General features: G+C 47.9%; 1 protein-coding gene across 2 annotated transcripts in view; it reads left to right on the forward strand.

Moving 5' to 3' along the window:
• Positions 1–534: 534 nt before the first annotated feature.
• The window catches only part of LOC125352791 (saoe class I histocompatibility antigen, A alpha chain-like), a 28,692-nt gene continuing 5,398 nt past the window's right edge, over positions 535–23,828 (forward strand). Inside the window, exons 1-8 of one of the 2 annotated variants that reach the window (XM_048348164.1) lie at positions 535–691; positions 940–1,209; positions 1,396–1,668; positions 2,543–2,818; positions 2,943–3,053; positions 3,463–3,495; positions 3,620–3,667; positions 3,826–3,999. In XM_048348164.1, coding sequence (XP_048204121.1) covers positions 628–691; positions 940–1,209; positions 1,396–1,668; positions 2,543–2,818; positions 2,943–3,053; positions 3,463–3,495; positions 3,620–3,667; positions 3,826–3,830 — 1,080 coding nt within the window. In that variant the 5' untranslated portion in view covers positions 535–627 and the 3' untranslated portion in view covers positions 3,831–3,999. Of the gene's footprint in view, positions 692–939; positions 1,210–1,395; positions 1,669–2,542; positions 2,819–2,942; positions 3,054–3,462; positions 3,496–3,619; positions 3,668–3,825; positions 4,000–23,828 lie in introns of those variants that run through there. The other variant, XM_048348163.1, reaches the window with a different exon arrangement.

Below are 23,828 nucleotides of genomic sequence, written 5' to 3' on the forward strand. Positions count from 1 at the left end.
ACATGGAGTCACAGCTCCACCTCCGGTTTCCTGGTGATTAATTGGAGATGAGTGTCAGGGACTTCTAGACTGGGCTGCCTTTGAATCTCCATCCTCAGCTTTCTGCGTCCTGAGTAGCTAGGATTACAAGACATGAGGCACATGCTTTCAGGGCAGTTTCGTGTGTAACGTGGTGAAAACCGCCAACAGATAGAATATACACGGGGCAAACAACTTTGGGGCCCACAGGAATGTTGTGTGTGCAGAGATCATGGAACCAAACCCATCGAGAACTCCTGACCTGATCCATGGGACAGGAACCCAGAAAATTCTGGTACAGGAAGCTAGAGCAGGAGGATAGGGATCAGGCCAAGCCCGGGTTACCCGGGCACAGATCTCAGGGTCTCAGACCCAGAGCGGCTCTGGATGCAGAAGCTCAGAGCTGGGGCTCCCGGCCTCCCCAGTTTCACTTCTTCTCCAACCTGTGTCGGCGGCTTCTGCCCGGACACTGGTGACGCGGCCCCGCTTCTCGCTTCCATTGGCTGTCACGGTCTGGAGCAGCCAATCAGTGTCACTGGGGTTCCGGGTTCTAAAGTCCCCGCGGAGCTGACGGGACTCAGGTTCTGCCCAGATTGAGAGGCTGGGGTGATGGCGCCCCGGTTCGTCCTGCTGCTGCTGTCGGGGGCCCTGGCGCTGACCGGGACCTGGGCGGGTGAGTCTGGGAACACCAGGAGAGCAAAGTCTGCAGGGCAGAGCGAGGGGAGGGGGGGAGGGTGAGGGGACCGGGGGGGGGGCAGCACCCTGAAGCCGCGTCCCCGTCTCCTCCGCCCGCACCGTCCTGGGGTCCCCTCTCCTGGGCGCCGCCGGGGTCATCCCACCGCCCCCTTTTCACCTCCCGAGTCCCAGCCCTTCCGCCGCGCGGTCCTGGCCCCGGGTCTCATCCCGCCCCCCTCCCCGCAGGCCCCCACTCCCTGCTGTATTTCCAAACCTCCGTGTCCCGGCCCGGCCGCGGGGAGCCCCGCTACATCGAGGTCGGCTACGTGGACGACACACCGTTCGTGGGGTTCGACAGCGACGCCGCGAACCCCAGGATGGAGCCGCGGGCGCTGTGGATGGAGCAGGAGCCGGGCGAGTACTGGGAGGGGCAGACGCGGATCTGCAAGAGCAGCGCACAGGTTAACAGAGAGAACCTGAAGACTGCGCTCCGCTACTACAACCAGAGCGGGGACGGTGAGTGACCCGGGCCGGAGGTCACGACCCCTCCTCGACCTCCCCGCCCACCAGCCCGAGCCCCCGGGGTCTCAGGACTGAGGGTCACCCAAGGCTGGGAGCTGCGGGGGGACCGGCATCCCGGGAAAGAGCCGCGGGGTCGGGGCCGGGTTCATCCGGGTGGGGCTGACCGTGGGGGCGGGGCAGCTCCTCACACCATGCAGAGAATGTCCGGCTGCGAAGTGGGTCCAGACGGTCATCTCCTCCGCGGGTACTATCAGCTCGCCTACGACGGCAAGGACTACATCGCCCTGAACGAGGACCGGAGCTCCTGGACCGCGGAGGACATGGCGGCTCAGATCACCAAGCGCAAGTGGGAGAGGACCGGGGTGACTGAGCAATGGAGGGCCTACATGGACACGTGCGTGGAGTGGCTGCGCAGATACCTGGGACACGGCAAGGAGACACTGCTGCGCACAGGTACCAGGGGCCGGGGTCTTCCATCTCCTGTGACTGTCCCCCACCACTCCACAACAAGAGAGGAGAATGGGACGCACCCCAGCACACCCTCCCTCTGGTACAGAGGGCAGTGCGCCCTCCTGCCTTTCACGTGCGGAGTCTGAGTGGCTCTGAGCTCCACCTTCACCTCAGGACAGTTAAGAGGAGACACTTTCCTGTTCTCCATCCACAGAGGGGAAGACTGTCCCTGAGACAAATGTCCAGCGAGTCCCCTCTACTCTAGCGGTGGCCCTGGACACCACCAGGAGCTCCCAGCATTTGTCCTCAAACAGGACCCTGTGTGGCCAGAAGTCTCTTCCAGGTTTTTTAGAGAAAATCTGTTCTCTCTAGCCAGGACAGAGACAGAGTGACTCTTGAGACGCTGGGGGCTTTGGGCCATGGGTCATCTCAACCTCATCTACAGCACTGCAAAGTTTATGAGGGGATTCTAGAAACCTACTTCCAGAGGCTGGGAATACGGCCTGGTGGCAAGAGTGCTTGCCTCATATACATGAAGACCTGGGTTCGATTCTCCAGCACTACATATATAGAAAACAGCCAGAAGAGGCACTGTGGCTCAAGTGGCAGAGTGCTAGCCTTGAGCAAAAAGAAGCCAGGGACAGTGCTCAGGCCCTGAGTCCAAGGCCCTGGACTGACAAAAAAAAAAAAAAAGGAAACCTACCTCCAAGCTGTATCAGCCATCCCTGCCCCCCTCCCTCTTGCTGTGCTGTCAGTATTTAGTCTGGACACCAGACCCGGCACAGTGGCCCATGGGTGGCAAAGAGATCAATCTGAACCCGGCACAGTGCCCCTTGGGAGGCAAGGAGATCAATCTGAATTTCTGGGTTCTCCTCAGATCCCCCAAAGGTACGTGTGACCCACCACCCGACCTCTGACCATGAGGTCACCCTGAGGTGCTGGGCCCTGGGCTTCTACCCTGCGGAGATCACCCTGACCTGGCAGCGGGATGGAGAGGACCAGATCCAGGAAATGGAGCTTGTGGACACCAGGCCTGCAGGAGATGGAACCTTCCAGAAGTGGGCAGCTATCAGGGTGTCTTCTGGAGAGGAGCAGAGATACACCTGCCAAGTGTGGCATGAGGGGCTGCCTGAGCCCCTCACCCTGACATGGGGTGAGCAGGGGCTGAGGGCACAGAGCTTGTGGTCAGAGAAAGCAGGAGGCATCTGGGGCCCTGAGCAGGTAAGCAGTGAGAGCTGGGGTCACACCCCTCATCATCCTTTCCCTTCTCTTCCCAGAGCCTCCTGCTCAGCCTGCCATTTCCATCATCGTACTTGTCATCGGCCTGGCAGTTCTGGTTATTCTAGCTGCTGTGGTGGGTTTTATGCTGTGGAGGAAGAGGAATGCAGGTAGGCAGGTGGAGCCCTGAATTCCCTGACCACTGGTGGGGTTTCAGGCTCCAGGTAGCAGTGTGCCCTGCACACATAACGGGAAGCTGCTCCACCTTCAGGGCCTTCTCCAGCCTGACAGCTCCTTTCTTGTAGTCACCTGGAAAGTGAAAGTCACAAACTCCCCCACCTGATGGTGGTGATGGGGAGCAGATTCCAGCACTCAGGGCCACAGGGAAGGTCCCCACTGAGGCAGACTGCAAGAGGTCCTGGGGTCTCTCTTCCCAGCAGTTGTGCTCATTGTTCTCCATGCTCCTTGGTTGTGTAGTCACATTTCTGGAAACTCCCCAGGAGCTCAAGGCTAGGGATTCATTCAGGTCATGGTGTCATTTCCTGTACCCCACCTCTCACAGGTTCTTTCTCCTTACAGGTGAGAAAAGAGAAGGCTATGACAAGGCTGCAAGTGAGTATCACAGGGGAGGGGAGGGAGGTGACCTTTGTTGTGGTGCAGAGAGCTGTGGAGCTCATCCACCCAGAATTCCTCTAGTGCCGCCTGTGGGCTCTAACCAGTTCCTCTCCCACCACAGGAGACGATAGTGACCAGGGCTCTGATGCTTCCCTCAGAGCAGAAAAAGGTGACAATCTGGGTCCTCTAGGTGGGGGGCAGGACTGGGGCACAAGGAAGGCTGTGTTATGGTTGTAGGGCTCATGGATTTGGGGGTTAGGTGGCTGCTCAGAATGTGTCTCTCACAGTAACTGATCTGAATTGTTCTCTTTGTTTTTTCTCCTGTAGTGTGAACGGCTGCTTTGTGTGGCACTGAGAGGAATAACATTTGTTCCTGCCTCTCCTCCTACTTCTTGGATACCTTGAGCTCCTGACTTCTCTTTCTGCATGTGAATTCTCTCCATGTCCCTGAATCTGTGTCCTGTCAACATCCTGTGAGGAAATGAGGAGCCCAGCCCAGCCCTGAGCACCGACCCTCCCCACACTGGGCTGGGTGTCTTTCTCCATCCACCTGCTGCCCCAGCAGAGGAGGAGCCAGGGCGTCCCCATCCCTGACTGCACTGCAGGTTGCTGCAGCTCCTTCATTCTCTATTCATAAGAGAATGTGGATGTGGACTTGTTTCTGAAATTGTTCGCATGATATAAGCCTGAATAGCTAATAAGTCAAAATGTGATTCCTGAAAGTTTAGATAAAGAAATAAAACTTGACTGTATTCCAGAATGAGGATGTTTGCTGGTCTGTTTTTTTGGTGTGGACAGGGGTAGGTTGTGAACAGGCAAGAATGGATAGCAATGTGGGCTGGGATCTGAATGAGTCCTACAGTTTTGTAGTCAGTCCTCACCTGCGTTGTCTTCTTTGCTTGTTAGTCCTCTCCCTTTTCTAGAACCTTCTCCATGAGAACCTGAGAACAGACAACTTAGAGATTCCCAGGGCTGTTCATGTAGGACACAGGGCTGTCTATGCAGGTGATACTCGGCTCAGGCCTGAGTCCTATATTCATGCTTTGCTCCCAAGTTATTCCCCTTCTTGTCATCCTGCATGGGGTCCTCTCGCCCTTCGGGGTGTCCCTCTGACAGCAGCAGGAGGTGTTTTCCTGTCACTGCCTCCCACAGCACAAGGCAGCCTGCACGGGTGAGTGTGGAGTGGAGCAAGGCAGTTTGAGGCCGCTTGCTTTCCTTGGAGCACTGCTTCCTGGACAGTGGTTCTGTTCTTTCCCCAGTGCCCTTCAGGGAGCCTGCTGTGGGAAGAGCAGAGAGCTGGGACCTCAGGGTTCTCCTGTGAGCTCCCTTCCTGATCCTCTCCACCTGCCTTGAGCTCTGGCTAGTGCCAGCTCTGCTCCAACCCCAGTTCCTGCACTGAAAAGCAGAGTGAGGAGGGGTTTATGGTGCTGATCTTGATTCGCTGAAAGGACCTGAGAGGTTAATAGAGCTCATATGCACTTGTGTCTTTCAGGGCATTTCTAGCAGAATTGGGTCATGGGACTCTATCTAGTGTGTTGTGTCAGCCACTTGTGGATTCAAACTGTCAACAGTTATGGAGGTGGTGGAACAGTGGGGGCTGTGTTTTTCTCTGGTCCCTGACTGCTCTGCCTCGTGCTGCCAGGAGGGGCGCTGTGCTTCCTGCTCTGCCTGCCCTTTCTTGCAGGGTGGATTCAGTCTTCCAACTTTGACCAAAGGGCTGGGAATATGGCCTAGTGGCAAGAGTGCTTGCCTCGTATACATGAGGCCCTGGGTTCGATTCCTCAATACAGAAAATGGCCAGAAGTGGTGTTGTGGCTCAAGTGGCAGAGTGCTATCCTTGAGCAAAAAAGAAGCCCAGCTCAGGCCCTGAGTTCACTGCCTAGGACTGGCAAAAACAAAATAAAACAAACCTTGACCAAAGGCATTGTTAGGCCCAGCAGAAAATTACATGGACATCCTGGCACAGGGAACAAAGAAAGGTTTATTGCCACCATAGGGACCCGCATGTCCCCTCTCCATAAAAGAGAAGTGCCACTATTTGTCTGAGTGGTAGTTAAGAGGTCTGCAGTTACCTTATATGGCCCAAGCCCCGTGCATGACCTCTCAGGGCAGGTGCCTGCCTGGTTCTGGGGAAGGAGCACAAGCTCTCAGAAAGGAGGCCATTGGGCTGACACACACTTTTGCCTAACTTCTTCCCCCAAATCCAAATTATTATGTGAAACCCCTGACAGAGGGGTGTGGTTGCTCTCTCTGATTACTGAACAGCGTAGTTCCTTTTTTTTTTTTTCCCTTTTGTCCAGTCCTGTGGCTTGAACTCAGGGCCTGTGCACTGTCTGTGAGATTCCTTGCTCAAGGTTAGCATTCTACCACTTGAGCCCCAGCACCACTTCTGGCCTTTTCTGTGTATGTGGTAATGAGGAATGGAACCCAGCACTTTATGCATGCTAGGCAAGCATTCTAACACTTAGCCCCATTCCCAGGCATTGGAATTCATCTGCAGATGGAATTTGAGATCCCTCATGAAAGTCAAATGCAGCCAGAGCTGTCATCCTTGTGTAGCACATACATGTTTTAGGGAGAAGAGGCAGGTGGCTTGCTCTCTCAGGGAACAAGGAAGGTCCATGTCAGTCAGGAGCAGGCAGTGCTACAGGACAGGGTGACGGTGTGGCTGTGGGGACAGGGAAGATGACTGCACTACTCATTCTTCTTCATCATGACCTGGGAGGGAAGTTTTGACAGGTATGATGGCCTTTGCCAAGTGGATATCTAGGGAAGGTGTTTGTAAGCTGGAAGATCCTTTGTGAAAAGATCTTGCTTGGAGCCTGATCTTATCTGTATTCTGTGGATAGCCAGGAATCTGGGATTTTCTGAGTAGCGTTTTTGAGATGAGGTCTGAAGAAAAGATTCTTACTTGATTGATTTATTTTTTTGTCAGTCCTGGGTGTTGAACTCAGGGCCTGGGTTCTGTTCCTGAGCTTCTTTGTCTCAATGAACCACAGCACCACTTGTAGCCCTTTTAGTTTATGTGGTACTGAGGAATTGAACCCAGGCCTTCATGCATGCTAGAGAAATACTACACCACTTTTCCCCCTTCCCAGCCTAAGGGATTTTTTGATGTGTGTCAATCCTCGGGTTTGAATGCAGGACCTGAGTGCTGTTCCTAAGCTTGTTCTTGGTCAAGGCTAGTTTTGGGCCACTGGAGCCACAGCTGGACAGGAATTCCTGCCTTTGGGAAATCCTTTAGCCTTTGCTGTCAGGGCCGGCTTCAAACCATGATCCTCAGATCTCAGACTCCTGAGTAGCCAGGAGTCTAGGCATGATCCACCAGTGCCTGCTTTGACAGTGTTTTTCTTTTCTTTTCTTTTTTGTAGGTCCTTGGCGTTGAGCTTTTTTTTTTGGCCAGTCCTGGGGCATGGACTCAGGGCCTGAACACTGTCCCTGGCTTCTTTTTGCTCAAGGCTAGCACTCTGCCACTTGAGCCACAGCGACACTTCTGGCCATTTTCTGTATATGTGGTGCTGGGGAATCACACCTAGGGCTTCATGCATGCTAGGCAAGCACTCTACCCTAGAGCCAGATTCCCAGCCCCCAGAGTATGTTTTTCATCTTTCCAGTAGTTTCCACATTTGATCACAGTATGGATATATAAATCCAACTGCTTTGTTGTAGTATTTTTCTGTGTCACTTTAGAACTATGTAAATATGTACTTAACCTGGGTGCCAGTGGCTCATGCCCGTGATCATAGCTACTCAGTAGGCTGAGATCTGAGAATCACAGTTCAAAGACAGACCAGGCAGAAAATCCATGAGACTCGTTATCTTCAATTAACCATAAGAAAACTGGAAGTGGAGCTATGGCTGAACATTGTAGAGCAGTAGCCTTGAACAGAAGGGCCCAGGGCTGGTAACCAGGCATTGATTTCAAGATCCAGAACAACAACAAATAAAAGTGCTGAGTTGGCAGGAAGGGGGCAACCTTGTTACTTGGACATCTTTGGGTAAATACAACTGTTGGTAGGTAAAGTCTTCCATTGCTCTGTGTATGATCAATATTACATCTTTTTTTTTTTGCTAGTCCTGGAGCTTGGATTAAGGGCCTGAGTACTATCCCTGGCTTCTTTTGCTCAAGTCTAGCACTCTACCTCTTGAGCCACAGCACCACTTTTGGCTTTTTATGTTTATGTGGTGCTGAGGAATTGAAGCCAGGGCTTCGTGCATGCTAGGCAAGGACTCTACCACTGAGCCACATTCCCAGCCCCTATTACACTCATTTTTAGCTCATCAAACTAAACTGTGTCCATGTTTTGCATCTGTTGCCCTTATCTTTGTTTGGAGGTACAGGATTGCATTGTGCTTCCCCAGAAAATTCACACTGCCAATAAGAAATATATGACACCTCAGGTACATTATTTGGAACTCACTCCAATAGACTCTTTTATACTCTCAGATAGGTGCAGTGGCTCTGTGGGTGGTAAAATAATTATTTAAAGCCTCTTCTTGACATCTAATTTGTTGATAGGATTAAAGAATTTGGGAATGAACTATGTGCTGGTGGCTCACATCAGTAATTTTAGCTACTCAGTGGTGAGATCTGAAGATTGTGTTTGGATGTCAGCTCAAGTAACAGAGTCCATAAGACTCCTATCTGCAATTAACCACCAAAACACTGGAAGTGGATTTGTGGGTCAAGTGGCAGACAGTTAGCCTAGAGCAAAAAGGCTCACACGCAGGCCCTGATTCAAGTTCCAGGATCAGTGAGCGTGTGTACACACTCACACTAACAAGCACCCAGAGGTAGGAGCTGGTGGCTCACAGCTCTAATCCTGTGTAATCCTAGTTGTTCAGGCGGCTGAGCTCTGTGCACAGTGGTTCGAAGACAGCCCAGCCAGGAAAGTCTCTGAAAGTCTAACCTCTCATAAACTACTCAGAAAAATCAGAAAGTGGAGTTGTGGCTCAACTAGTACAGTGCTAGCCTTAAGCAAAAGAAGTTGAGGGACAGCACACAGGTGCTGATTTCAAGTCCTAGGCCCTGCAGGGGAAAAAAAAAAAAAGAGCTCCCAAGTCAGAAAGGCATCAGAGGATCCATATCTGCACTGGCATTTCTATTAGTGTGTGAGTGTGTGTGCTACTGTGTGCACACTCCTAGGTGGTTCTGCCATAACGTCAGTGGTGCATCAACTGCTGATGAGTCATGTGTTTTACACACCCAGGACTTAAGCTAAATGGTGAGATAAAATGAGTGTAATAGAGGTCACATTATAAAGGAGAGTAAATCAATGTATCAGAATTAACTGCACATTTATGTTTACACTCTTCCCAATGGCCAAACAATAGAATCAGCTAGGAGGCCCAACAAGAGGTGAATGGATAAAGAAGATGGAATATATTTATGTATTCACATACGTATAAACTATGGAATATTACACAAGCACACAAAAAAGGAAATCATGTCATCTGCGGGAAAATGGATGTAATTGACGGATGTCATATGGAATGAGACAAGCCAAGCTCAAAGCAAAATATCATATGTTTTCAATTGACCTACAAGACATACATGCACACACAAATCCACACATTCACATACTTAATAGAATGTATATATTACATATTATATATCATATACCATATTTATATTATATAATATATAAAATACAATTATGTTAATAACTATATAATATATGTCATACACAAATAATGATATATAATAAATCACATGTATTATATGTATATATCTCATATGGATATATTTAGATATGTATAATACATATGGATATACATATAAATTGAATCAAATTAAAGGAATATTTAGGAGTAGCAGGGGAAGGAGGAAAAAAAGACAGAGGGTGAATAATTTCATTATACATTGAGAAAACTATATGAAAACCACATAACGTTACCCACTGAATGCTTTTGAACAGTAGGGGTAAGGGGAGAGGAAGAGAAACAGACTGTCTTGGGGGGCAGGTACTGGTGGGGGCATTGGGTAAACAAAGAGCAGGAAGGGGATTGAATACTGTGGAAATGTATTATTTGCAAATATGGAACCCAGGCTGAATTTTGCAACTGTTAGCTTCCTCATTTGGCTCTTCCTAGACCCCGCCCCCTCCCTCAGCTCTCCTTGTATCTCCTGTTCTGCTCCTAGACACAGGTACTGGGTGGACTCTGCTGTGATGATTAAATCCTGCTGTGATCTGCTGAGCCCTCTCTTCTTTCTTTCCTTCTATCCACTTGTTCTTTCCTATCACATAATGTCAGAAGCAGCTCAGGACGTTGGGGTGTTGTGTAGGAATGAGGACACCCATTAAAAAGGACATGGCAAGGCAATGGTTCCTCCTGCAGAAGTGCGGTCTGTCAGTCCAACATCTGGCTAGCAAGCACCCAGAGCAGGCAGGGGGTTGCTCCCTCTTATCCCCAACCCAGCAGGCCCCGCCCCTTGCCTCACATTGGCTGAGCTCAGCTTTACACTCTGCAAAAGGATGTGGCTTAATTTGCAGGATGCACCTAAAATTCAAGAAGTTCCTAACAGGATTTCTTCATTTAAATGCAACAGGAGGGCTGGGGATATGGCCTACTGGCAAGAGTGCTTGCCTCGTATACTTAAGGCCCTGGGTTGGATTCCTCAGCACCACATATACAGAAAATGGCCAGAAGTGGCGCTGTGGGTCAAGCTAGCCTTGAGCAAAAAAAGAAGCCAGGGACAGTGCTCAGGCCCTGAGTTCACAGCCTAGGACTGGCCAATAAATAAATAAATAAATAAATAGATAGATAGATACATAGATAGATAAATAAATAAATGCAACAGGAGAAGAATGTAACTAAAAGGTAATTAACAAGGACCAAGCCACCTGGCCAAAACAGGAACCCTTGAGAAAAACAATTCTCTCAAGAATAATAGCAAAAAACCCTTGGTAGAAAATAGGCCCTTCTCATAATAGAAAACATCTGGAAACATTAAAACAAGAGTCTTTCTTCCTTATATACAAATGTAAGCTAATTTACAAAAAGAAACAAGGCCTGTAATCGGAAGTATTTCTGAAGCTGAGATCTGAGGATCACAGTTTGAGGCCAGCCTGGGCAGGAAAGGTCATGAGACTCTTATGTCCAATTCACTACCAAAAAGGGAGAAATGCAGCTCTGGCTCCAGTTGTAGAGAGTTAGCTTTGAGCATGAAAGCTGAAGGATAGTGCCCAGGCCATGAATTAAAGCCCCAGGACAGGCACATACAGTGTGCATATGCACACAACACACACACACAAAGGAAGCAGGCCTCAGGAAAGAACACGGATGAAAGAGAACCATTTAAGTTGGAAATTATAATAACTGCAGTAAAATATAAATCATAATCTTATGATTAAAATCAAAGTTAGTGTATTTAAAGTTACCAGGTAATATAAAAATGGCCAGGAAAAATTTTTAAATTTTTATTATCAAAGTGATGTACAGAGAGGTTACAGTTTCATACATGAGGCATTGGATACATATCTTGTACTGTTTGTTACCTCGTCCCTCATTCCGCCCTTCCCCCTCTCCTTTCCCTTCCCCCCCCATGAATTGTTCAGTTCATTTACACCAAACATTTTTGCAAGTACTGCTTTTGTAGTTGTTTATCTTTTTTTACCCTGTGTCTCTGGATTTTGGTATTCCCTTTCAATATCCTAGTTCTAATACCAGTATACACGGTTTCCAATATACTCAGATAAGATAGAGAGATAGTGTAGGTACAACCACAGGAAGGGGATACAAGAAGATCGTCAATAATAGAAGCTACACATAGAAGTTACACATAGAACGTTTAAAGTAGTTACAAAAGTGATATAACAATTGTTTCCATAACATCTAGTTCATTTCACTTAGCATCATCTTATGTGTTCATAAGGGTATAGTTATTGGGCTCTTGTGATCCTCTGCTGTGACTTGTCTAAACCTGTGCTATTATTCCCTATGAGGGAGACTATAGAGTCCATGTTTCTTTGGGTCTGGCTCACTTCACTTTGTACAATTTTTTCCACGTCCATCCATTTCCTTAGAAATGGGGCAATGTCATTCTTTCTGGTAGAGGCATAAAATTCCATTGTGTATATGTACCACATTTTCCTGATCCATTCGTCTGCTGAGGGGCATCTGGGTTGGTTCCAGATTCTCACTATGACAAATTGTGCTGTGATGAATATTATTGTGCTGGTGGCTTTGGTGTGATTTTGTTTGTGGTCTTTTGGATAGATACCCAAAAATGGGGCTGCAGGGTCATAGGGGAGCTCTATGTTTAGCCTTCTGAGGAATCTCCATACTGCTTGCCAGAGTGGCTGAACCAGTTTACATTCCCACGAACAATGAAGTAGGGTTCCCTTTTGGCCACATCCCCTCCAACAATTGTTATTGTTAGTTTTCTTGATATAGGACATTCTTTCTGGGGTGAGATGGAATCTCAATGTTGTTTTGATTTGTATTTCTTTTATGGCCAGTGATGTAGAGCACTTTTTCATATGTCTCTTGGCCAAAAATGGCCAGGAAAGTTTGAAAAGAGAAATATTGAGCACCTGGAAATTAATATTAAAATCTCATTGGAATTTCCAGATAAGAACAAATTGAAGGGGCCTGGGAATATGGCATAGTGGCAAGAGTGCTTGCCTCATATACATGAAGCCCTGGGTTCGATTTCTCAGCACCACATATATAGAAAAAGGCCAGAAGTGGCACTGTGGCTCAAGTGGCAGAGTGCTAGCCTTGAGCAAAATGAATCCAGGACAGTGCTTAGGTCCTGAGTCCAAGCCCCAGGACTGGCAAAAAAAAAAAAAAAAAAAAAAAAAAAAAAGCTACAGACCCAAAGAACAAATTGACACAAGACTACTGTGCAACAATTTCTACAGGACTAAAGAAAATCCTAGGAGATGTGCTTTATGCAAGAGGAAAGACTCTAGGTATATATTGAGAAGAAAGGAAAAGAGAAAAATGTAAGGGCACAGATTAATAGAAATTAAGGATAACTGTGGGTAGAATAAAAATGTCAGATGAGGTAGATGTTAGTGGTTGACCTCTGAAAATCTATCTAGAAAGCAGGCTGAGATCTAGAATTGCAGCTCAATGTCAGTCCAAGCAGGAAAGTGTGTGAGACTCTTCTCTCCAATTAACCACCAAAGGCTAGAATGGGAGCTATAGAGCCAGGGGTAGAGTGCTAGGTCTGGGCTACCACCCAGCTCCTGAGTTCAAGCCCCAGGACAGGAATCAAAAAGAAGTTCACTAAAATGTAATTTTTTTCTTTTTTTCCCTACAGTAATGCTGGATTTCTCCCTATGAATTTCAAGATAAACTCACTGGTAACCAGGTCTATTTTGTTTTGTCTTGGACATTTCATTGGACAGCGTGTGAAGACAGCATGCTGTGGGCTCTCTACGGTTCTCTCCCACTGTGGTGGAGGACTGTTCAGAATGCAGATGCTCTAACCTTGGGAAGTACTGAGTGTGCAGATTCCAGCAGTGGCAACTTTTCCTGATAAGAATGTCTTTACTGAAGACACTGAGATCTGAGCATATGTTCTTTTCAGAACCGTGGACAGATCCAGCCACAGGGCCTAGGATGAAGGAAGCAGGAACTTCACCTGGATGCCACCAGATTAGCAGAGAGGAACATATAATACATTCTGTCTGTCTGTCTGTCTCTCACTCACTCACATGCACACACCTGGGGAATGTACTAAATCCCAAAAGTTTAGTTTTTACACGTGGTCCCAGGAATCCTAAGATGTGGAAGGAAAGGAGATGAATCTGTGCAAATGGAAAGAGCTAGAAGGGGTTGGGGTTGTCATTTTCTCCACTTTACAGTGAAGACAACAGGGCTCATCCCTAAATCAACTAACACTGATGAAGTGTCCTCCCCTGCCAACCGCTGGGCTGAGCTGCTCAGAGCTCAGGAAATTCCTTTGCTCAAACAGGCCCCTGTGAGGACAGCTGGTTGGTTAGGTGGCCAGAGAGAAGCCTGCCACCGGCAGGCCACTCCCTGCCTTGCAGCTCGGGTCGGGTTTCATTCTCTCCTTGGAATCTGTGAATAGCTGTGGGGCCTTGGGACTCAGTGGGCTATCTTGCTCCCTCCCTGCTGCTCACTGCCCTGGCCACCTGATCCATCAGCCCCAGTTTCTTTGGGCTCTACACAGACTGTGTGACAGGCTGGAATTTCTGTTCTAGAAAGGGATTCATGGTTTCAGAGCAAAATTCGGGTGACTGCCAGGAAAGGAATTTCTAAAGGTTTCTGAGCTCTTGAGGAATAACAGTCTCAGCATTCCCAGAGTCCATGTGGAATTTGGCCTTGTGGCATCATCCAACTCACAGCCCATGAGCGCCACGCATTCATTCAGCAACACGCATTGCTCTGGTGCCAGCACAGTGGGCCTGCCTGTAATAGCACAAGTATTGAGAAGTAGTGAGTCGGAATCCCACACAAGCTGCATAGCAAGTTCAAGGCCAGCCTGTGCTACATAACTGACCTACTTTGTCTTTCTTTCTCTCTTTTTAAAATTACGATTGTTTTGTAGTAATCCTGGGGCTTGAACTCAGCATCTCTCAGGGTGGCACTCTACCACTAGAGCCATAGTTCCACTTCTGGCTTTTTTGGGAGGTAATTGGATGGAAGAGAGTCACAGATTTTCTTGCTGAGGCTGGCTTCAGATGGGAACCCTCGAATCTCAGCCTCCAGAGTAGCCAGGATTAGGGGTGTGAGCCCGCAGTGCCTCCTGCAGCCCCTGCCAGTGCGGAAGAACAAGGGTGAGGATGGAACTCTGTGGAAGTGCACTTGTGCTTGGCCCTAGGTACAAATCCCCAGAATGAGAAAAATAAAACCAGACTAAAATCACTGTGGAAATGGATGCTGTGCCACCATCATTCCCTGGCAGCTGACCCACCTAATGCAGGCATTTTCCTCAGTGCTGAGATGAACGACAATCCTGTGTTCTGTGGAAATGCTTCCCAATCCTAAAGCAATCAGACAGGGGGAAGAGGAGAAGCGCAAACAGCAGCTGAGACAGAGACGTCTAGTGATCAGTTATGTGCTTAACCACCCAGATTGAACAGCAAAGTGCCAGAGTGTGTGAAAAACAACCTGAAGAACAGAAACCAAAGAAAACAGCTATGACAGGCTCCATTGCTTTTACAAAACAGGGCAGAATTCCGAGCGCAGCTTGAGGGCTGCCTTGTGGACAGTTGCTTTAAGGGGCAGCAAGCGAGATGACCACGCAAAGGCAAGGAGGGCGAGTCACCAGCTGCTTCACCAGCTGTGCGGGCACCTGCTCATCCTCCCGTGGGACCCAGGGACCCAGGCGCCCACACCAGTGTTCTAGCCAGTCCCTAGAATTCCCATACCACCATGGTCACCATCATCACTACCATCACCATCACTGCCATCACCACAACTGTCACCAACACCACCCCCCCTCACCTCCACCCCCCCCTACAGCCGAGCTCAGCATGGCAGCTCCGGAGGCAGAAGCAGGGAGCAGCGCCCCGGAGCCCTGGCCGTCCCTCCTTGGAGCGCTGTTGGGTTTTGTCCCAGCCTGGTCCCCGCGAGCGGGCATTTGATTGACACTGTGCTTGGCAAATGGCGAGGTTCCAGGGACGCCGACAGCAGTTCTTCCCCTGCCCGCTGCCTGGGCGCAGGCCGCCAGCCCCGCAGCCCGCCGACCCCGCAGTAGGAGCACCTTCCTTGGCCGACCGTATCGGGCAGCCCGGGCTGCGCAGGAGGCGGCGTGGACGGCGGAGCGCAGGGCAGCGACAGGGAGGACGAAGCAGGCACCGCCCAGCCCGCAGTCCGCTGCCGACCACACCAAGGGTCCTGCGGGAGCCGAAATTCAAAGCAGGGCTGGCGGGAAGAGCGCCTCTCACACTCCTACCCCCAATCCTGAATCGGAGCCCTGGGTCAGGTGGTTGAGCGCCAGCCTTGAGCAAAAGAAGCTCAGGGACAGCGCCCAGGCCATGCGTTCAAGCCTCAGGACCTACCGAAAACATAGTAATAGAAATGAAACCAATGAAAAAGTAAAAATAAATCCTGAATGGTTCCAAGTTAAAAAAAATACATGAAACATAACAATTTACACCATACTAATAGGATTTAATCTAAATACATAAAGATTCATTATAAAATATGGTGAATTGCTTAAGGCTGATAGACTATACACAATAAAATGATTGAAATGGTTGTTTTAGGTGAAGTTGTTTACTATGCAGTATATCTTAGTGTGATTACAAGAAAACTAGCCTGCCAGGCACAGGAGGCTTCCACCTGTAATCCCATCTCCTCAGCTTAGGATCATAGTTGAAAGTCAGCCTGGGCAGTAAAGTCTGAGAGATTTCATCCTCAATTAAACAGTAAAAAGGCTGGGCTGTAGTTGTGGCTCCAGTGCTAAAGAGCCCTCTAGGCAAGCAAAGTGAATTTATAAGAGGCCCTGAGTTCCAGCCTCAGTACCAGCCAGAGAGGGGTGGGGAGAAATGAATAAGTAAATGATCTCCTGCATACCACCAGTTTTAGTCAAAGGTCTCAGCCTCTGCTGCCCAGGAGAAACGTTCGGTGAGATGCCAGCATGGAAACTGGGACAGAAATAGGTAGCTGGCTCTGGGCTTGGCATAGGGATCCAGAACAATCACCCAGTCCAGGGAAGGATCCTGAAGCAGCGTGGGTCAGCTAGGAACGATGGGACATGCCTGAGATCCAGCAGTGGAGGTGGGAGGGTTGAGAGTTCAAAGCCAGCCTGGGCTTCAGACTGAGACCTCCACAGCGGGGAACAAAAACGCAAGCCACCTGGCACCAGGCAGAGCAGGACTAGACACTTGCTCTCCCAGAGGCCTGGCCAGCAACAACGCAGCCTTGAGCTGCCTTGGGTTAGGGTGCTTTAACTGCACTGATATTTTGACTACACAGCCTAGAAAACTAAGCAAGAAATACTCCTCCCAAGGTTAGCACCTGTAAAGAAAGTAAGACAATCTCAAGAGAACAGCTTGGATATGCAAACCACCCAATGCACCTGAGTCATTGGGGAGACTCTAATCCTTAACCCTACTTGCCTCAGGGCCAAACAGCAGACAGCTAGGGGCTCCTCTACCCTGAGAGCTGCAGGGGATTCAAACAAGCTGATTCTACCACTGCTTCCCTGCCTTCTCTTCTTTTTCTTTGAGGGGGAGGCTGGGGGTAGTGTCTGTGATAGGACTTGAAATTAGGGTCTGCATGGTGTCTCTGAGCTTTGGCACTCAAGGCTAGCAGTCCATCCCTTAGAACCACAGCACCTCTTCCTGCACTTCTCTTCCTGAAAACCCACACATTACAAGCAGCTCAACAGTTTACCTCTGCCCATCCATGACCATGGGAGGTCTTTCCCCTCCATTCATTCAGTGTTTTATAAGTTTCACTGTAGAGGTCTTTCATCTTCTTGATTACTTTTATTGCTAGGAATCTTAATATAAAAATAGTTTGGTTGTACTGGGTTTTGAACTGAGGGCTTGGCATTGGCTAGGCAAGTGCTCACAACTTGAAGCAGGCTGATATTAGTAGAAAGGCAGGCAGTGCGTGGGTGTGGACGGCTCACACTGGAGTCCTCGCTTGCCTCAGGAGACTGAGCTCTGAGGATCAATTATGAATTTTGTTTTGAATTTTAGTTTTATTCTGAAGGGGATGCACAGAGGGATTACAAGTAATGAGTAAATATGCTGTTTTTTGTTGCTGTTGTCTTTCATAGGGTTTGATCTCTGGGACTGGACGCTGTCCCTGAGCTCTTCAGCTCAAAGCTAGTGCTCTACCAGTGAGCCGCAGTGCCACTGTTGGTTTTGTGGTGGTTAATTAGAGATAAGAGTGCAATTTTCCTGCCAGAGCTGGGGTTGAACTGTATTACTCAGATCTCAGGCTTTGAGGAGCTAGGATTACAGTGACACCCTCTTGAGGGTGTGTGTGTGTGTGTGTGTGTGTGTGTGTGTGTGTGTATGCCCAGCCCACATGGGCAGCACACTGTCCCTGAGCCGCTTTGCTTGGCCCATGGGCTGTGTTTATCGGCCCCATTTCTGTTTTCCCCCTCAGGATTTCTCAATTTAATAATTCTTTCATTGGTACTAGTCATCAGTCTTTGTATCCACAACTTGTGTTTCATCGACAATCATCTCAGAAACAGTTCTGGCAAGACTGCAGGAAACATGAGGATAGGAACCATGGCTTCAGCAGCATATTCATTGTGTTTGACTGGATACCTCAGTGCTTTCTGAACTGCAAAGAGTAAAAGGAAGTCTCCCATTACAAACTGGCAAAGTAAAACACTTTTTAGTGTCATGAAACAGGGACTGGAGAAACAGATCTGGGCTTAATACAAATGACAAAATTCCCAGGCATCCACATTTACTTCTGTAAGGTCACATACATAATTAGGTTAAAATTCACTATAATACTTGGTAGACTACAGGAACAATATCCTCAGTATGTCACAGAATATATTTTGAAAGCAGGTAGAAGTGGCTCAAATCAGTAATCCTAGCCACTCAGGAGCTTGAGATCTGAAGACTGTGGCTCAAAGTCAACTCGGGAAAGAGGAAAGATTCTTGTCTCTAATTAGCCACCAAAAGCTCCAAAGGGAGCTGTGGCTCAAGTGATAGAGTGCTAACCTAGAAAGAAATAAAGCTTCGAGAACCCACTATAAATATATGTGTCTGTGTGTATATATATATATATGCACATATATATCATATACATATATACACATATATATCATATATATATGTAAGAGAGAGAGATGGAGAGATACTCCAAATGAGCAAGAGATGCAAGTAGATTTTATTGTACCAGTTCTGGGCCTAAAATCAGGACCTGTGGGTTGTCCCTGAGTTTGTTTGTTTGTTTGTTTGGGGCATAAAGCTAGCATTCCAGTATTTGACCCATAGCACCACTTCTGACTTTTTAATTTTTTGTCAGTCCTGGAGCTTGAACTCTTGGCCTTGGCGTTTTTCCTGTGCTCTTCAGTTCAAGCTTGGTGCTCTACCATTTGAGTCACAGCACCACTTCAGGTTTTCTGGTGTTTAGTTGGTGAGAAGAGTCTTTGGGACTTTCCTGCTGGGGCTAGCTTTGAGCTGCAATCCTCAGATTTCATATCTCTGCCTCTTGAGGACCTAGGATTACAGATGTGAGCCTTATGACTTTTTGGGGGTTAATTGGAGATAAGAGTTTCACTGTTGTAATCACTTTCAACATACCATGTGAAACTGTAGCTTCTATTGTTGATGATCCTCTTGTATCCCCTTCCTGTGGTTGTCCCCACACTATCACTGTATCTCATCTGAGTAGCCTGCATACTGCATACACTGGTATTAGAACTACTGAAGTGAAAGGGAATATCAAAATCGAGAGACAAAGGATAAAAAGACAAACGACTGCAAAAGCAATACTTGCAAAACCATTTGGTGTAAACCAACTGACAAATCATGGGGGGAGAGGGAAAGAGGGAGGGGGAAGGTGGAAATGAGGGAGGAGGTAACAAACAGTACAAGAAATGTACCCAAGGCCTAACGTATGAAACTGTAACCTCTCTGTACATCACTTTGACAATAAATAAGAAAAACAAAACAACAAACAAAAAAAGTTCCACAAACTGAACCTTGATCCTCCTATGTCAGCCCCCCCCCCCCCCCCCGCTCGAATCCTAGGAATATAGGAGTGACTCACTGGTACTAGGTACAAGTAGGCCTTTTAAACATAACTAGTCTACAGCCACTGCATTTACCTTTTGAAGGAGTCTCCTAGTCTCCAAAGGATAAAAGCAGAGCATAGACTCAGTATAACACATACACAGAAACCTGCATTATTAAAGGCTATAAGTATTTGCAGCACAATGAGAAGCTGACTTTGGTTCCTTCATCCTGCATCCAATGCTGTGAATTGTGTCCCAGATCTCAGGCTCCACAGTCTGGCTATGCTGTCATATTCTGCCCTGTTGGTTAAATAGTGAGTGATTATGCTTCCAACTGTGAGATTTGCAGGGTTATAGGCAGTCAAAAGGGTGGGAATAGAGTCAAACCTTTGAAATATTCTGACTGATATTGCAGTGGCAGTATGGGAAATAACATTTGGTGGCTTCAATGGATAACCTGCAAGAAAACCCATCACCTTTGCACACAGAACCTGCTGGAACGCATATAGCTGCTCTTCATTCAAAAATGTTACCTGCTTCTATTGGTGTCAATATGTTTACTGTTCTAGGTGAATTTCCTTTGGCATACCCTATGTGGTTACTGTATATAATTTTGGTACACTGGATATTGTATATATGGTTACCTGAACTAGGGAAGGGAAAGAAAAATGAGGGTGTAACGAATAGGACAAGAAATGTACTCACGGGGGCTGGGGATATGGCCTAGTGGCAAGAGAGCTTGCCTCCTATACATGAGGCCCTGGGTTCGATTCCCCAGCACCACATATACAGAAAATGGCCAGAAGTGGCGCTGTGGCTCAAGTGGCAGAGTGCTAGCCTTGAGCAAAAGGAAGCCAGGAACAGTGCTCAGGCCCTGAGTCCAAGGCCCAGGACTGGTCAAAAAAAAAAAAGAAATGTACTCACTACTTTACTATGTAAGTGTACCCCCTTTGCACATCACCTTGTCAATAAAATTTAATTAAAAATTGTTATCGGCTTTTGGGCCTGCAATGCCCTTAGGACGAGGAACAAGGTTAACATGCGTGTGCTCCTCCTGTCTTCTTTCAGTACTACTGGGTAACCTGGCAGGGGTTTTGCTGGGGAGTTGTTTTTCCTCTGCTGGGTGGTGCAAGGTTTGCTTCCTTCCTGTTCTTCAGGCTATGGAGTCATTTGGTCTTGCTGGAGTCTGTATCTGAGCTGTCACTGCTGGTTTTGGGGTTCTCCTCATCCGTCTTTGGCCCATCATGGGGTACTTTGGTAAGGTGAGTGCTTGGAGGAGCCCTTGTTGCCACTGTCCTAAAAGCTCGCCGCCATGCTCATTGCACTGTGTGTCTCCTTTCATCCAGGGGCCGTACACATGCACCCTTCCTGGCTGGATAGAGCAGATGGACACCCAGCGGGCTGGCTCTGCCTTTCTGGCTACAGGTGCCCTTGGGAGGGAGGACACACAGGAGCCATGTTATTTTGTCTTCTAACAAACTTTCCTACGACCTTTATGATGTGCATATCTAGCTGGAATTTTCTTGCTAGAAACAAAGACCAAGATCAACTTAGCTACCCTAACCTCACGGCATTGGCCTCTAGTACAGATGAAGCATGTCTTTTTCTGACTTGGATGAACTGATCCAAGGTCACAGATCCTGGTAGTGTGGCTTGCACATGACTATTTCTGGGATCTCCTTTGTGTCTCTTGTCTTGAACTCAACAAGTCTTTCAGAAAATTGCGTAAAGTTTGAATGAGCAGAAAGAGTCTCACAGACTTTCGTGCCTGGGCTGGCTTTGAACTCTGATCTCGAGATCTCTGTCTCCTGAGTATCTAGAATGACAGGTGTGACGTCATGAGGTGTTCTTTCAACCACATGTTTCTGTTATCCCCAGAAATGGGAGCTGCTTTATGGGACCAACTGGCCTATGGGAGCTCCCTGCAATGTGGGAGTACAGACATGTAGGAATGAAGGCAGATTTGACAGTGACTTCCAATGCCCACTGAACAGAATCACAGACTCACACAAACACAGTTCAAATTTATTTATGTGGAAGGAGAGGTAACCCCATCCCCAGAGGCTGCGGCAGCCTCAGGCTGTGTTTTCTCTTTAGGAAGGGGGGATGTGTTTGGCAGGGGCTGTGGTGCTTTGGAATCTGGGTAGAAGAGCAGAATCAGAGCACAATTAATTTTCTAAGACTGGGCACCATTTACCCTCACCAGTCCCCACTGCTATCTGTCCACATGTCCATGCCTCCACCGTGGCATCGCCTGGAGTATCCCCTTTTGCCACTACCAAGGCTGGCCTGGCTGGTTCCCTAGCTGGGCCTCAGGCCTATGCCCTCAGAGCAGATGATTGGGGTCATTGAGGAAGCGCTGGCTGTGCCAGCATGTTAGGTAAGTCTGTACTGTCCAACGCTGTCCCCTGCGGCCTAGGTAAAGGTGGGAAAAGGAAGAGCCCAGGCTTCTGAGGAGCAACGGTCTGCACCAGTTTTGCCTCCCCTGCTTTCCTGTAGGAATCTTACTCTTAGTTCTCTAGGGAATGCAACTTTTAATACTGTAAGACAAGTGCCAAATTCTTTAACGAGATTCCTCAAGAGCTGTAATTTCTTTATTTTTAATGTATTCAATTCTTTTTGCAAATCCTAGGTCTTGAACTCTGGGCTAGACAGTGTCCCTGAGCTTCTTTTCCTCAAGGCTAGCACTCTACCTCTAGAACTACAGTACCAATTTGGGCTTTTCCTGTTTTTGGGGTGCTAAGGAATTGAACCCAGGGCTTTGTGCATGCAAGATAAGCTCTCTACCACTAAGCTACATTCCCAGCGCTGAGTATTTCCTTCTTTAACCTCACCTTTTCTTGTCCCTGCCTACCTCAAACTCCAGCCTGCAGAACCCTCATTGCCTGAGTTCAAGCAAGTTCTTGTTTGGGAATCCTCACCCAGGCCTAGAATTTCTCCGTTTTTAAGAACCCCACCTGGGGGTGGGGTGGGGACACTAGAGACCAGGTCTGCAAATCAACAAACTTCTTTTCAAATGGTATTTCCACATGTTTGGGTCAGCGACTTTACATTATGTATATTTTTAAAAAAATTTTATTGTCGGCTGGGGATATGGCCTAGTGGCAAGAGAGCTTGCCTCGTATACAAGAGGCCCTGGGTTCGATTCCCCAGCACCACATATACAGAAACGGCCAGAAGTGGCGCTGTGGCTCAAGTGGCAGAGTGCTAGCCTTGAGCAAAAGGAAGCCAGGGACAGTGCTCAGGCCTGAGTCCAAGGCCCAGGACTAGCCAAAAAAAAAAAATAATAATTGTCAATAGTGAGGTCCACAGAGGTTACAGTTTCATACTTAAGGCATTGGATACATTTCTTTTACTGTTTGTTACCTCCTCCCTCATTCTCCCCTCCCTTCTCCACCTTCCCCCCCCCCCCCAAGAGTTGTTCAGTTCATTCACACCAAACAGTTTTGCAAGTTACATTATGTATCTAAAACCAAACAACTATTAAACATATAAATGTCTAGAATAGACCTATCAGTGGATCACAACAGCTCAACAGCATTGTAAACATGATCGTATAAGACAAGGAGAAGCAAAAACAACTCCAAGAGTAGGACATAGGAAGATTCTATTGTTGACATTACATTTAAAGTTCTAGATGAATTTCCTTTGGCGTAGGCCTATGTGTGGTTACTCTATATGATTTTGGTCCACTGGACATTGTATATATGCCTACCTGACCTAGGGAAGGGAAAGAAAAATGAGGGTGTAAGATATCAGAAGAAATGTACTCACTGCCTTATTATGTAACTGTACCCCTTTTGCAAAACACCTTGTCAATAAAATTTAATTAATAAAAAAGAGCCCCACCAATATTGGTATGAGAACAAAACAATTGACTTTGTCAATGAAAGCCTTTTTTCTACACTATTGAAATTCTTCTTGATCCAGGTTCTGTTGTGGCAAGCCTGTAATCCTAGCTACTCAGGAGGCTGACATCTGAAGATCAAGGTTCAAAGCCACACCAGGCAGGAAAGCTGGTGAGACACTTATCTCCAAGTAACCACCAGGAAACTGGAAGTGGAGCTGTGGCTGGAGGGAGTAGAGTGCTTGCCTTGGGCAGAAAGGCCCAGGGACAGTGCCCAGGCCTGGGTTCAAGCTCCTAGATTGCCAAAAATACAAAAGGAAAATAAGAAATTACTCTTATTTTAGAGTGTAATTTCAATAGCAATGATGAATCTAGAATTTGATAAATCTTAGGAAACTGACACTTCTTGAGAAATGCTTACTGTGTGTGTGAGCCTCCTCTTAGGACAAGATGAGTTTTCTATGCCCAGGGTAGGGGAACAAAAGCCCTGTTCTGACACTGAAGTGGAGTGGGAGCTGGAGAAAGCTGCCTCCTGCCCATCCAAAGCCTCCACCCACCTAAGGGGTGCAGGAGCCATCTGAAGAGCCAGGCCACAGCCCAATCACATGCCAGGGAGCCAGGGATGGAGTTCCCAGCCAGGGGCCTGTGTCCTGCTCTGAGGGCTCATGAAGACTAAGCACAGAGTGCTCCTTCCATAGAAATGAGGCTGAGAGGAGAAGCCTGGAGAGAGGCTCAGAAAACGAAGTAAGAGGATGGGTAAGTCATCAAGATACGCAAGAGAGAAGGGGAACGGGGGTCCCCTGCTGAGGCTGAGATTTCCCACTCATCACACCTGCAGACAGG

The sequence above is a fragment of the Perognathus longimembris genome, chromosome 6 (assembly GCF_023159225.1).
Source record: "Perognathus longimembris pacificus isolate PPM17 chromosome 6, ASM2315922v1, whole genome shotgun sequence".
NCBI lineage: Eukaryota > Metazoa > Chordata > Mammalia > Rodentia > Heteromyidae > Perognathus > Perognathus longimembris.